The sequence below is a fragment of the Manis javanica genome, chromosome 17, assembly GCF_040802235.1.
Source record: "Manis javanica isolate MJ-LG chromosome 17, MJ_LKY, whole genome shotgun sequence".
Taxonomy (NCBI): Eukaryota; Metazoa; Chordata; class Mammalia; order Pholidota; family Manidae; genus Manis; species Manis javanica.
In genome coordinates, this window is record NC_133172.1 from 9,518,732 (window position 1) to 9,533,871 (window position 15,140).

The following is a 15,140-nucleotide window of genomic DNA, read 5'->3' on the forward strand; positions in this document are numbered from 1 at the left end:
ATGGAAAAACACCTTGCTCATGGAAGTAGACTGAATGATGGCCTTGACTTTGGGTGACATCATGTGATTTTGGCCAATCACACAGGAGCCCAGGTGACTGTCGTACCAGTTCTGAGCTTTAACCTAAGAGGCTCTGAACGTTTTCTTTTGCATCCTGACGTAGGCATGAGAAAGGCTTCCCTTGCATGGCTGCCATCCCTTTGGCCCACACCAACAATGCTAAAGGATAAACTGAGTCATATTATGAATTTTAAGAGTTAACATGAGCCAAAATCTGTTTAATTCAGGCAGCATCCAATCCAGCAGACAGAACAGAGCTCCAAGGAGCTGTGAAAAATGGAAGGTTTCTATAGCTGGAAGGGAGCAGGAACAAGAAAGTTATACTAGGTAAAAAAGCAGGTGGGATGGTTATTGCAAGGCTACTTTTTTATCAGGAAATGGCAGGGTCTACCAGGCAGATTACCTAACTAGGGCTGATCAGGCAATTCCTATTGTCTGGTTTAAGATTTCGTTTCTGCAAGAGCTGAAACTGTCATTAAGTCAGTTTGATGACATGGGGCTTTGCATAAAGGACTCCATTTGGGTCCTGTTGTCTTATTTGTAACAGTATGGAGCAGAGCTTCCCAGCTGAGCCCGACCTAGATAGCCAACTCTCAGCTGACCCCCACATCCATTTTAAAGCTGCTACATTTAGAGGTGGTGTGTTTCATGGTATTTTTGTGACTAAGTATAAGTATATATTTATTTTTTTCCCCACTTGGCTATGGTCTCAATGTTTGTGTCTCCCCCCACAAATTCATATGTTGAAATCCTAACCCTCAAAGGTGATGGTATTAGGATTTGGGGCCTTTAGGAGGTGATTAGGTCATGAGGGACAGCCCTTGTAAATAGGATTAGTGACCTTCTGAAAGAGACCCCACAGAGTTCTCTCGTCCTTTCTGCCACATAAGGAGACAAGAAGTCAGATAAGAGGAAGACCCTCACCCACCTAGGCTGGACCCAGATCTTCAGAACTGTGCTCAGTGTATTTCTGTTGTTTGTAAGCCATCCAGTCTGCATTATAGCAGCCTGAATGGACTAAGACACTTGGCAGTTTTTTCAAAGTAGTACCTATAGATTAGCCTCATTCTTTTTAACAGGTGCATATTATTCCAGTAGGTGATGTCTCATCTTTTATTCATTAATAAAAAGATTTTTTGAAAGCCATTCATAAGACAAAGAAGGAATCATAACAAATTATAAAATTTACTACATAGCAACAACTGCTAAAGAGAAATCTATTGTCTGTGATGATATGAATGAATCTTAACAGACAGAAGGTTGAGCACACCTGTGTGATTCTTTTTATATGAAGTCGAATAACAGGCAAAGCTATACTAATGGTGTTAAAATCCAGGATAGGGGTTCCTTTGGAGAAGAGAGGGGACACTGGCTGGGAGGGGACATAGAGAGCCTTTCAAGGTTTCTGGTCTTGGTGGTGGTTACTCAGATGTACACATAAATGAAAGTTATTTGATCTTAAGATTAGGGTGTTTTGCTGAAAATAAGTTATACCTCAATAAAAAGGTAAGTTTAAGAAACTAAAATGTGAACAAAAATGACCATCTACACACTCCAAATATAACATTCTCAGTGTAAAAAAAAAATTTGAAATGATAACAGAATGTAAAAATAAATAACCAAAAAGACACACACAAAAAACCCTGAGATGCAGCTAAAGCAGCACCTAGAAGAAAATGTATAGTTACATTAGTAACTATCAGTTTGGAGGGACTGGGGAGGGACAGTAGGGGAGCCATGAAAGACTATCCTATTTGCCTGTCTTTCCCTGCCACCCCACCATGTGGGCCTGACACCCAGTCGGCTACACAGCTACTGCAGGCCTGGCCCTGCTCTTGGGGAACAAAAAGGGGTGGGCAGGTCCTTAACGGTCAGTTCTGCAGCTGGCTTTGATTCACAACTTGCCCTCCATGAATCATATACCGCCAGGACTGGGAGAGGACATTCGGTGCTGTGTGAGGAAAGCATTCTGGAGTGGTGGGCCATAGGGGTGGAGGTGGCAGCCTCATCGACAGGGAAGGGACAGGGACAGGGGAGGTGGGGGAGAGAAAGGGAGGGGTCGGGAGCAGGGCTGCTGTGCAATGCCAGGGCTTGAGGGTGAAGGGAAAGCATGCAGGCTCTGGAATTCCAGAGTATTGGCTGTCACTGCCAGTGACAGGATCGTTCCCTTGCCCCTTTTCAGCCTCAGCATCCATCTGTAAAATGGGGCTTTGGCATGAAAGGTGGTATCAGAAAGGGATTAGGAATATAAGGCCTGGGATTGACTACCTGGTCCACACTACTTCCCAGCAGTGTGACTTTGGACAAGTGACTCAACCTCTCTGGGTTTCACTTTTCTGATTTGCAAACTTTGCAGTACCTACCTCATAGGACTGTTGGAGAATGAAATTGGTTAATACACATAAAGTGCTTGGACCCTGAAGCCAGACTGCTGGGGTGATGGAGGCATGGGGAAGTGGATATGAATTATCAGGGCCTAAAGACTTGGACAGGGGCTCTGGACTGACAATATAGTATGGCCTTCCTGAGAGGCCTAAAAATTATTTCCAGCAAATCCTGAACTTACTCTCAGCAGCCCTGTGCCAGTTTGATTCCAGCTCTTCCACTTCCCAGCTCTGTGATCTTGGGCAAGCCACTTATCCTCTCTGAGCCTTATTTTTGGGAGTGTTAAATGAGTTAATATATGTAAAGCACTTAGCATATTATTTGACTTATAAGCATGCTCCATAGGAGTTAACTGTTCAAGTGGGGACTATGGAGTGGCCACTCAGCCTCTGTGCTAACCTCCTTCTAGCACATCCTGTTTCCCAGAGAGAGTGTAATTCTGGGGGTGAGAGGTATTCCTGGAGGCCTAGCCTACAGCCTGTTCCTTCAGCCTTCCCAGTGATTTTGTAAGCACCTAACATATGGTAGCAAAGCACTTTCTGCTTAACTGGATGGAGTGGTAAACCTGCTATTTCCAATTGAGTGGTAAATCTACTATTATTTATTTAGCCAACGAATACTCATTTATTCTGAGGGCACTGGGGAGCCATGGCAGGTTCTGAGCAGGAGAGGTCACCAGGTAGGGAGTGGGTGGGAGGGACAAGACTAGGGCTAGGGAGGAGGCTAGGGCAGGGGGGAATGTGGAGGAGATCTGGAGCTAGGGTAGGAGGAAAGATGGGCAGGCCTTGGAGACTGACAGGCTCTGGGTTGTGGGGTGCGATGAAGATAGATGGTGGGGGCTATAGTGCTCCCCAAGGCCAACTGTTCCTAGGATACTCAAAGATGATAAAGCAGGTAGAACTCAGGACACAAGGTCCTGCTGGAGTGTCTGACTGGCTCAGCCCAGGTCATGTGACTGGACTCTTACAGCAAAGGATTCTAGGAAGCTGAGTTTCTGACATTTTTGGCTTCTTCAAGGGCAGCTGTCACATGCTGGGGAACTCCCCACTCAGAGAAAGGGCTTCTGACGCTGTGTGGCCAATAAGAATATCAATGCCCCCATAGGGGGCTGCTACAGGGTCTAGGGAGCTGAGCTGTGCCACCTACCAGGTACATGAATGGCTGGATCCTGTCCTCCCCTGCTCACAACTGCCAGGCTCCCATCCCTCTCGCAGTGGGATGGAAACTCCTCTAGGGTCCCTTCGGGACTGCTCCTGTCCTGTCTCCTACCTCATCTTCTTCCTCACACTCTCCCCTCTGCCCCATCTGCTCCAGCCCCCAGCCTCCTCCCTGCCTCTCAGCTCTGCCAAGTCACTCCCACCTCAGGGCCTTTGCACTTGCTCTGCCCCTTCCAGATCCCCACCTGGCTGGCTCCCTCCTCTCCCTCAGGCCTCTGCTCAGATGTCACCTCCCCTAGAGAGTCCTGACCTGACTTCCCCGCTGTACCATCACTCTCATCCCTACTGGCTTCCATTTTCCTTTGAATCCCTATCACACCTGACATTTCACTCTCACTGAAATGTCACCTCCGTGAGGGCAGGGTTTTTAGTGGTTTTCTGCTGTGTCCTTAGTAAGTGCATAATAAATAATTGTTAAAATGATAAATGCATAACAATTCTAGACCGATTCCTTCTAGTTCTCTGGGCCTCAATTTCCCTGACCACAAAGGAGAACTTTTCCACTCTGACTTTGCTGGGAAGGGACAGTGGATGGAGAGATCAGGGGCTGGGTCCCAAGGAAAGGGTTTTTAAGGAGCCCCCTCCCTCCCAGAAATCTGGGGAGAGGCAGAGAGGGCCCATTTACCCTAGGTCAGTCCCCATCTGTCTGGGAAGAAGTGGGGGGCGATAAAAGGACACCAAAAAAGATGGAGGAGGGCCGAACTGTAGGACTGGAATGTCCTCAGTCACAATCCTGGCGTCCTCCTGCTTCCCGGATGTGCCAGCTCGTCCTGCAATCCTGGCACCTTCCAGAAGGAAGCTGCTTCCTCTATGCATGCTCCCCTCCACAGGATCCCCTCCTCAGTCCTTGGGGTCCCCGTCACAGCGGAGGTGCCCGGAGCTCCTGCTCTGCCGGGATCTGCAGAGTTGGGCACTCTGACCCAGTTGCGGCCCAGCCCCGTCCCCTGTGGGCGGGGACAGCCTCCAGGCCGCGCTTCCCTTGTAAGGACGCAACGGGGACTGCAGAGCCGCCTGGTTATAATTAACCCGGACACGTGGCGACCCCCCCCAACACCTGTCCCCGTGCCCCTCTATCCCCAGCGCTCCGGGTCTAGGTCTCTGCAGAGGAGACAGCAAAGCGTGCTCTAAAAATAAACTCCCCTTCAGGCTCAGTGCCTGCCTGTGGCCCCCGCTGCCGGTGTCTCCCAGGGTCTCCCCTATGGACAGAGTGGGGACGGCGACCACCACCTCCAACTCAGGTCTCGAAGTTGATGAAGCCCCTCAACCCAGACAAGCCTCAGTTTCTCTCCCAGTCACTCCTCAGGAGGAAAATGAATCTAAGCACAGGCTTCCGGGGTTCGGCTGCCCTGCTTCCAGCCCTGGCTTTGGTCATGCGTTCCCCACAGCTGTGTGACAGCGGGCAAGTCTCTGGACGTGTTTCCTTCTCTGGAAAACCAGATACCTGGCCCTCCAGGGGCTGTGTAAGGTTTCCTGAGGGGCAGGGCTCAGGACCTGCTTTTGCTGGGGTCAAGGCCACTGGGGGTTGAGGAGAGGCCTGGGCACAGGAGGGCCGGGGTAGGGTGGCTTCTACGTGCCTGGGACATTCCCTGACACTGTCCCGTGTCCCCGGCGGGGGGCCAGCTGTAACCTACCAGCCCAGCTCAGCACTTAGTCGGGGGATCAGCTTGGTGGGGGAGGCCTGGGGAGGCCCATACAAGGCCATGGGGCTGGGTGCAAGGCATGCCTGGGTTCAGGGTGGGCATGATGCCCAGGCAGCGAGGTGAGAGTTTCAGCTGCCATCCAGCCACCCTCCCTGGGGGCAGCCCCTCCCAGCCAGTAGCCCAGCCCGGCCCCCCCATATAAGACCAGGGCTGCGGGCCCTTCCCTTGGGTCAGTGTTGCCTCCAGGATACAGACAGCCCCTTTCAGCGCAGCCCGGCCAGGTACCTCCTGGGGCGGGAATCCGGGTGGGGTTCAGAGTCAGGTGGGGGTCCTCATGGTGCCAGCAGCCCACCTGGCTTTGGAAGGGGCTTCGTGTGTCTACCCCCATCCTCCTACATATAGGTGGCTCAGTGTATGGGAAGATAGACCTTGTGTCTGGGAGTCCCCCCATCTGCGAGCTCCCTGGGGCCCACTGGAACTTGTGATCTCTGTGGCCCAGGGTCGTCGGGAGGGATCCCAGAGAGGGAAGGAATCTTGACAGCTGCCAGCTGTCATCTCTTGCAAGGAGCTGCAGGGCTGGCCTGTGTTTGTGAGGGTTTGTTACCAGAACTGGGTTTCACCAGCCATGGGAGGTATCTGTGTGTCACTTGTCAGGGCTGTGAGAGCAGGCACCGGGGGATCTTTGTGTTTGTCACGTGTGGGTTCCTGTTGTGTCCCACAATAGTGTGACCTTGTGTCTGATTTTCTGTGGTTCCCGCTTGGGTGCTTATATCCTGGGTATGCTCCTGAGCATGGAGGTGCATGGGGGTAACTCCGTTCGCAGTGGGATCTGGGGGTTCATGGTAGGGGTGTGTGTATGTGTTTGTGTTTGTGTGTGTGTGTGTGTGTGTGTGTGTGTTTGTAGTTCTGGGGCTATTTCTGTTTGTGTCTCTCTTGGACTCGCCCACCTTGCCTCAGTGCCCAACCCTGGCCTGTTCCTAGCAGGATGGGGGCTGGATGCCCTCTGGAGGGGGGTTTCTGGGCTAGAAGTTCTTGAACCCCAGTGCGTGTCCTCCCAGCCCCCCTGGCCCACCTGTCTCTAGCCTGCTGACTTTGTGCAAGCCGAGCCCCTGGAATGTGGGGGGTAGGGTGGGGGGGTGGCAGCTGGGGGTGGGGAGGAGGCATCTGCCAGACTCTATTAATAATCCTCAGCCCTGGACAGCAGCTCCAGAGGTTTTTGGTGGGTTCCCATCTCCTGGGCTGTTGCCTCAGGCTTCAGCTTGTCCTGGTCCCCATTTCCTTCACACATTCTACTGGTTTCCATTCTTGGAGCTGGGAGTGGGTGTCTGCATTCTTACTATTGAAGGATCCCTGCTTTCTGGGTCTTGGGAATAGAAGTAATAAAAACAATCATAGCAGACACCTCTTTAGGTATCATGTCCCCAGTCCATGCCAGGGCACGTGCTCAGCCGGCCACATGCCTGAACTCGAAGAATCCTCCTGGCACACCCCATGCGGAAGGCTCAGTTCATAGGAGACAGAGGCTCAGAGAGGCTGAGCAACTGGGCTGGGGTCACCCAGCAGGGACATGGCATTAAGTGGGATTTGAACCCAGGTCTATTGGATTGTTCTCAACTGAGTCCTGTGGGAGAGCCATTGGAAAACAGAGATGGGGACAGCCACCCAGCCCTTCTTTCCACCCTGCCCCTCTTCCTTGGGCTGAGCACCCAAGAACCTTCATGGAGAGAATGTCCTTTCTCTGCTCACACACTCATTCCTAGCAACACCCTCACCTTCTCACCGGCTCCTCACTTAGACCTTTAAAATAATAACAATCATTCTAAAAATAACTAAGCAAAATAATGCTTACTGTGCGCCAGGCACTATTCCAAGTGCTGTACATAAATTAATCCCTTTAATCCTCCCAACATCGCCATGAGGTGACTGCTATTTTGACTCCCATTTTACAAAGGAGTAATTTGAAGCACAGAGAAGTTAAGCATTTGCCCAAGGTCACACAGCTTGTTGTAAGCGGCAGAGCTGGGATTCAAACTCAGGTTGTCTGATTCCAGAACCTACACTCTTATCCATGCCACAATCACTTCTCTGGCTCAGAGGTTCCCGCCTCCATTTTCCAGCTGGGGAAACCGAGTCTCTAGCAAGGTTACTAGTCCAGGGTCACCTGTCAGGGTGTGGGAGAGCCAGGATCCTAACCCAAGACCCCTGATGCATCCTGTCAAGATGCAGAGGCTCGGAGAGGGGACCCCTCTGGGCAGAAGTCAGGACTGGCGGTCAGGCCTGCCTGACACTGAAGCCTCGCTCTGTTCCCTTGCTGGTCTCTGCTGGATGACAACTAACCCTCCCCCATCGCCTTCCCCCCAGGCCCCCCACACTGCCACCATGCCGTTCGGTAACACCCACAACAAATTCAAGCTGAACTACAAGCCTGATGAGGAGTACCCAGACCTCAGCAAACACAACAACCACATGGCCAAGGTGCTGACCATTGACCTCTACAAGAAGCTGCGGGACAAGGAGACCCCATCTGGCTTCACTCTGGACGACATCATCCAGACAGGTGTGGACAACCCAGGTAAGCCTCTGAGGTGGAGCATTACAGGCACCTGGAGTGGGGGCTCTGGAGGTGCCTGCCAGGCGTCCAGCCCCGCTCCCTGCGCCTCTGTTGGCCCATCTAGGAAGTAAGAGAGGCATTCGGGTCTCTTATAATCTCGGGAGCTGATAGTCTAAGGTTCTGAGAAGTTCTGGGGGAAGATTCCATGACTTTGGGACTCAAGTGGCAGTACTTTTAGTGCCTTGTAACAGGCCCTGTGAGACTCTCCTCTCTCCTCTGCCCTGCCCCCAGCATTGCCTCAGCCCAGAAGCCACCTTGGCCTCTCCCAGCCTCCCCTCCCCATCCCTACCAACTCACAGCCTTCTCAGGGCTTGAATGAACCCCTGCGGGGACACACACACGTAGAGTCCACCCCGGATCAGGGGCCCGGGCCTTCCTCGCTGGGGACCAGCACCGCTGACCTCACCTCGACCCCCAGGTCACCCCTTCATCATGACCGTGGGCTGCGTGGCCGGTGACGAGGAGTGCTACGTGGTGTTCAAGGATCTCTTCGACCCCATCATCCAGGACCGGCACGGGGGCTACAAACCCACCGACAAGCATAAGACCGACCTCAACCATGAGAACCTCAAGGTCAGCTGTCTGGGGCGGGGGTGGGGGCATCGGGGAGGGGGCAGAAGGGCGAGGAGGGCGGGAGGACAGAGGCGGAGAGGGACAGAAGGACGGCAGTGGAGAGACACACACCCAGGGAGATGCGAAGAGAGAGAGACGGACAGAAGGGCAAAGAAGACAGCAAGGGACAGAGTGGGAAGAGAGGGGGACGGCACAAAGCAGACATGAGGTAAGGGAGAAACAGGCACAGAGAGGATGGAGTGTCAGATGGGAGGAGGAGAGCTGGGCGGCAGGTGCGGAGGGAGGGGCCTAAGCAAGCAGCGGGCGCCCCAGAGGGGCGGGAGGTTGGGTGGGGCACGTTCTGGGGAGGGGCCGCGGGCGCGCTGGAGGGTCGGCGGGTCCTGACCCGCACCCGCCCTCCAGGGTGGAGACGACCTGGACCCTAACTACGTGCTCAGCAGCCGCGTCCGCACCGGCCGTAGCATCAAGGGCTTCACGCTGCCCCCGCACTGCTCCCGCGCCGAGCGCCGAGCGGTGGAGAAACTCTCCGTGGAAGGTGAGAAGGGTGGAAGGGTCACCCAGCTCTGGCTTTGCTTCTCCATGAGCAGGTCCCTGGGTCCCCTGGGCCCCACTTTCCAAAACATATAAAGAGCTTGATACATCACGGGTACTTGGGGAGTGGCAGCTGGCGTCATTGCCCCTGCTGAAGTCTGGGGGACTGTCAAGAGTGTAGGTGCCCTGAGCAGATCCATGCTGACATCCAATTTCACCAGGGTCCTGACCTTCATCCACTCTTCTATCAACCCATCCATCCAGCAACATGTATGGTTGCTCTGGTCTCGTGTGGGGAGCTAATGCTCCCAGGATGGATGAGATAGACAAGCTCACTGCTGTCATAAAGCACTCAGCCTGGTGGGGACATAAGAGGAAACAGACATGAACAAAAGAACAAGATAATTCCAAAATGCCATAAAGCCAAGAAATAAGGGGTGTGGCACAGAATGACTAGGAGAGCTCCCTTAGAAAGGAGGAGTTGATTGACAAGAAGGAACCTGGAAGAATTCCAGGCAGGTGGAACAAGCAGGTGCAAAGGCCCTGAGGTGGGTAAGTGTGTTGGGGGAAACCAGTGTGGCTGGAGCCAAGTGGGCATGGGGTACAGGGGAGGAATGAGAGCGGAGGGGCATGGGGGGCCAGTTTGTGCAGAACCTCCTGGCAGCTGGGAGGGCTTTGGCTTTGACTTTGACTCTGGGGGAGGATGGAAATCATAGGAGGGTGGTGAGCAGGAGAGGGAGAGGTTCAGACTTACATTGGGCCCTTTGCCTGCTGAGAGGGGTACAGACTGTGGGCAAAGGTGGGGGCAGAGAAACTATGAGGAGACAAGTGCAATGGTCCAGGCAAGGGGTGAGGGGTAGGCAGTGGGATGGGAAGAAGGGGAAGACGTATATTTGGGAGGTTTGATCAGGGCTTGCAAGCTGTGTTGTTCCAGTAAATGTTTAACAACCAGCTTGCAAAAAAGCCCTGATTTGCAGTGACTGCCAGTTTCTGTGGTGTAAATTCTCCTGCGCTGGCCAATTTTAGCTATCAACATGACATCATACAGAAACGGGAAGAGATGCATAGTAACACATCATTATATAATATTTCCCCCACACAGACAATAGATGAAAATAACCTCAAGAACACAGATAATAGTAAATGTAAAATAATTAGGCAGTGATGGTTTTGAGTTATTACCTTTGTTTTAAATATAATTTAATTGTAAGTTTATCTACATTATTTTCATAATATAATATAGTATATAGGATGTGATATATAACATATTACACAGTAAATTATGTAACAGAAATGCATATAAACATAAATACATTACATACATATATATCATATGTACATACAAATGTACATACAAATATACATAATATATTTCTTCTACATATGAACATATACAAATACTATATATATTACATTATAATGCTCTTTGCTGATGGCTCCTCAAATTTCTGAGACTGTCCATCTGTCTTGCCAGCCAGTAGGAGGGATGCTGGCATACTGTTGCTGCCACTGAGCCCACAGTGTGGCTAGACCTTGGACCCTGGGCAGACGGGGGAGGGGCCCACTTTGGGCAGAAGTTATGAATTTGGGACAAGTGTGCAGGCAACTTTAAGACACGCACGAGGCCAAGACCCAGGCCTGGGTTGAGGTGGGCCAGGCTGTTGACCACTCTCTCGTGCGGCCCTCCAGCCCTCAACAGCTTGACAGACGAGTTCAAGGGGAAATACTACCCTCTGAAGAGCATGACAGAGCAGGAGCAGCAGCAGCTTATCGATGATCACTTCCTGTTCGACAAGCCCGTGTCCCCACTGCTGCTCGCCTCAGGCATGGCCCGCGACTGGCCGGACGCCCGCGGCATCTGGTGAGGCCCCCCTGCCCCTCCTCCCATGACCATCTGCACTTCTCCATGAAAATCAATACTGTACAAACAATTACGTTTCCAAGTACCCAGAAGATGATCTCATACTCCACCCCTGCAGACCCTGTGGTCTGTGTTGCCTACATTTTGGGGAACTTGGACCAGAGGAGTGGCGGTGAGGAACTTGGACTGGTACCAGACTCCCTGGATTCAAATCCCAGCTCTGGCATTTGGTAGCTGTGTGACCCTGAGAGTCCTTGATCCCAGGACTGGAGATTTCACAGACCCTGTGACGTTCGAGTTACAGGTGTTAAGCTTCGGCGGCTCTGAGGAATCCCACAGCCGCACCTTATGCTCCTCAGTCCCGCTGTCCTCTGGCGGTGGGTGTTTGCGAGCGGGTGGGAACGGGGTTTTAACGCGGAACTGATTCTTCCGCGTCTTGCGGCGCCACACCCTAGGCACAATGATAACAAGACCTTCCTGGTGTGGGTGAACGAGGAGGACCACCTCCGAGTCATCTCCATGCAGAAAGGGGGCAATATGAAGGAGGTTTTCCGCCGCTTCTGCGTGGGGCTGCAGAAGGTGGGTAGTCGACCTCTAGCGGCTGAGTTCTGACTCCTCACGAACGCCCCACCCACTTCACAAGGCCCCGCCCCTAAAACGCGCCCCACCCACTTCACAAGGCCCCGCCCCTCGTGAGTCGGCTCCTCCCCAAACTAAACCTCCGCCCACTTTCCAAGGCCCGGTCTCCGGGAGGCCTGCCTCCACCCCTATGCCCAAACCGCGTCTCTGAAATTATCCGCCTCCAAAGCGCCCTCAAGCCCAGTTCCCTGAGAATTCTGCTGCCACCTGTGTCCTCAAAATCTCAACCTTCGGTTTTCCAGCCCTGCTCCCTAGGAGCCCCACCCCCACCCACGTCCTCATGCCCTGTCCTTCACAGTCCGGTCCAGACTGCGGGCGTATTTTGGGGCGTCCGCTGGTGCTGACCCTGGTCTTCTCCCCCTACCTCAGATTGAGGAAATCTTCAAGAAAGCCGGCCACCCCTTCATGTGGAACGAGCACCTGGGCTACGTGCTCACCTGCCCGTCCAACTTGGGCACCGGGCTGCGTGGAGGTGTGCATGTGAAGCTGGGGCACCTGAGCAAGCATCCCAAGTTCGAGGAGATCCTCAAGCGTCTGCGCCTGCAGAAGCGGGGCACAGGTGCTGCCCTCGCATCCCCACATCGCGGCGTCCGGGGCGGGCCCTCGGAGAAGGCGGAAGGGGAGGTGGGGCATCCCCGCGAGTTCTGGGGGCCGGCAAGGGCTCCCCCTCTGTGAGCCTGTTTCTTCCTCTGTAAATGGGCATCAACAGGCTTTATCTCATAGGAGATGATATCATCATGGTTACGTAATACACATTGGGTATGTCTCCGGCCCCCTAGAGGCCTCAGTTTTCCATCTGTGAAGGGGAAGGTGGGCAAGACTCGACCCCAAGCAGCCGGTTCCAGACTCTTAACCACCATGCTAGATTTTTATGTTGGATGGTTGAAGGGTGAGGTAACTAAGCCGGAGACGTGGGCTCATGAATAGAGAGACATGTAGGAGGCCTTCAATTTTACAGTAAGCACTCAACACAAGCCGCGGTCGCAGTTGGCAAAGGGTCGCGTCCTGGGTCCCTGCTCCCCACCTCTGCTCCCTCCTTACGCCCATGCCTCTTACTACCGCAGGTGGCGTGGATACGGCTGCCGTGGGCTCGGTGTTCGATGTCTCCAACGCCGATCGGCTGGGCTCATCAGAGGTAGAACAGGTGCAGCTGGTGGTGGACGGGGTGAAGCTCATGGTGGAGATGGAGAAGAAGCTGGAAAAGGGCCAGTCCATCGACGACATGATCCCCGCCCAGAAGTAGGCGCCCAGCCTGCCCGTCGCCGACCGCTGGAGCCCCAGCCAAAGGGAAGACCCGGCCCCGCGGAGGCCCACCCCTCCACCCTTGCCCCGCCTTCTTTCCAGGGTTGGGAGTGCCACCTATTCAGGTTCCATCACCTGGGGCTCTAGCCACCCTTCTCGGAGTTCCAATTCCAATCAGAGTTCCAACCAATGGGATCCATCCTCTGGGTTCTGGCCAATGAAAAACTTCCCTCAAGTCTTCCTCTGAAAGGTCCCCAGCACATCTGGAGCTCATGCCTTTTCTCCACTCAAAGCAACAAGTAAAAGCAATGGTGGCCTTAGCTTTGTGTGCGCTTGTTATCTGAGAGAAGACGGGACTTTTACAATTGACCGTTGTGAGACCTCGAAGTGTCTTGCTCTCTTTCGGCATGTACTAGGAATGTTCTATCCCATCTTTAAAACGAGGCAAAGTGAGGTTATGGAGTCTAGTTCAAAACCGATAAGGTCTTATGGGGAATCTGAGACCCGGAGAGGTGTGGCCCTGTGTTACATAGCCAAGCTTGGGGCCTTGGCTTCCCATCACTCATGTTCAGATCTCAAACACAGAGTCCACGCAAGGGGGAGAAACACACGCCAAACCGTGAGATTTGAATTTGGCTCGCCGGGCTAGAGTTTGAGACCTCCCATCACACATAGCTCAGTATGCTGCTCTCTGGCCTCCTTCTTTGCCAGTCTTCAACTTCCTTTACTCAAGAAACTGCCATGGCTCCCCACATCTCCTAGGACGCACTCCTATTATTTGCCATTCTTTAACCAAATTGAAATCTATACCATTTGCTGAAAGCTCATCTTTCTAGTTCTTTTCCTATTATTCCTCAATATATTCTTGTGCTCCTAACACACTGCAGTTTCCACCTTAATGTCTTTGTCCAAGCTGTTTTCTCCTCCAAATTGGGGATTGGGTCAGAGAATCCCCACGAAAATTTTAGGAACTGGTCTGTTTGAGAGCTTGGTCTCCTGAAGGAGCAGGAAGGGGCGGTGGGGGGGAGTGGGAGGAGCCTGCAAGACTTCAAAAAGCATGTATTGCGTGCTGGCCACGTCAATCATCCCTACTCGACCAATAGGCTGAGGTCTCCATCCAAGCGCATTGCAGATGGGCACCCAGAAGACAAAGGTTTCAGAAGGCCAACGTAAGCAGAGCAGAGAAGACAGAACTCTCGGACCTGGAGGAGGCACTTTTCCAAACCTTAACACAGGTAAAGAAAAAGACTTTTGGGATCAAGGAATCTCTCCGTTTAGAAGAGGGAGAAATCGAGGCCCAGGGATGTCTCCAAGGGTTCCCAGAGACATTATTGAAACAGGAAGGCTGGAAGAGACCCCAAAGGTCAAAGCATGCAGGACCTGTCAGACATTGGGTTATCCTACAATACTGCCCCCAAATTGAAGATCTCATCGTTAATCCCAGCTCCACCCTCCGAGGCCACACAGACCACGCTAGAGAGATGGTCTGAGCACCCGTCAGCTGCTATCCTGCCTGTTAATTTTACCTCATAAGCCTTAAATCCATCCTTTTCTCCCCACCTTCTGTCCCTGACTTCCCTGCTCTTTTGACCTCCTTCCCTCCCTTACAGCACAACGTGCGCCTGCCTCTCCCATGTTCACGACCTTGCCACAGCTCCTCAATGTCCTCTGCCTCCCTCCATGACCTTCAAGGTCCTGCTGGCATCTCCAGCCTCATCTCTCCCAGTGGCTCTATATGGACCATGAATCATATGCCATTTGCTGAAGGGCAGGTGCTCTTGCTTCCCAGCCGTGGTAAATGCTGCTCCCTTTGCCTAGAACACACGCCCTACCCTGCAGGTCTAGCTAGCGCCAACTCCTCCAGGAAGCCCTCCCTGGCTGGGGCACATTCCTCCTCTAGACCTCCCCAACCTCTGGACCATCACTGAGGTTGCAGCTGCCTCTTTCGCTGGGCTGTGAGCCCCATGAGGGCAGAGGAAGCCCTCAGGGATGGAAATTTTGAGACAGGGTTGGTTCCCTCCACCTTTTTCTGCCCTCTCAACTATAAACACCTTTTAGCAGATCTCTGCTCTGGCCTCACTCTGTGACAGGAACGCATTTCTGTCCCAGACCCTGAATTTTTCAACACGGAACACTCACTCTTTATCACCCTTCATTTCTCATTTGACATTTCTATCAGTCCCACGAAGAAGACAAGGGTTGAAGCTACCATGCCTCAGCTTAGGGCTCAGTCCTGACTAAGCCTCTTCCCTGCACACAGCCTTCCATGGCTCCAGTGCCTTTGGATGAAAGGCCAGCTTGCTCACTTTGGCCCCCAAGGCCCTGAGTGAACAAGCCCCACCCTTCTGTACTGGACAGCCCTCTACTCTCTAAGCCTGTTG

The 15,140-nt window shown here is 52.9% G+C and overlaps 1 protein-coding gene across 1 annotated transcript; it reads left to right on the forward strand.

Moving 5' to 3' along the window:
• Positions 1–5,433: 5,433 nt before the first annotated feature.
• Positions 5,434–13,079, forward strand: CKM (creatine kinase, M-type). The gene is made up of 8 exons (XM_017650384.3): positions 5,434–5,583; positions 7,664–7,874; positions 8,332–8,486; positions 8,889–9,021; positions 10,707–10,878; positions 11,334–11,457; positions 11,887–12,076; positions 12,582–13,079. The coding sequence occupies exons 2-8, from the start codon at positions 7,682–7,684 to the stop codon at positions 12,758–12,760; spliced, it is 1,146 nt and encodes a 381-aa protein (XP_017505873.2). The 5' UTR covers positions 5,434–5,583; positions 7,664–7,681; the 3' UTR covers positions 12,761–13,079.
• The last annotated feature ends 2,061 nt before the right edge of the window (positions 13,080–15,140 follow it).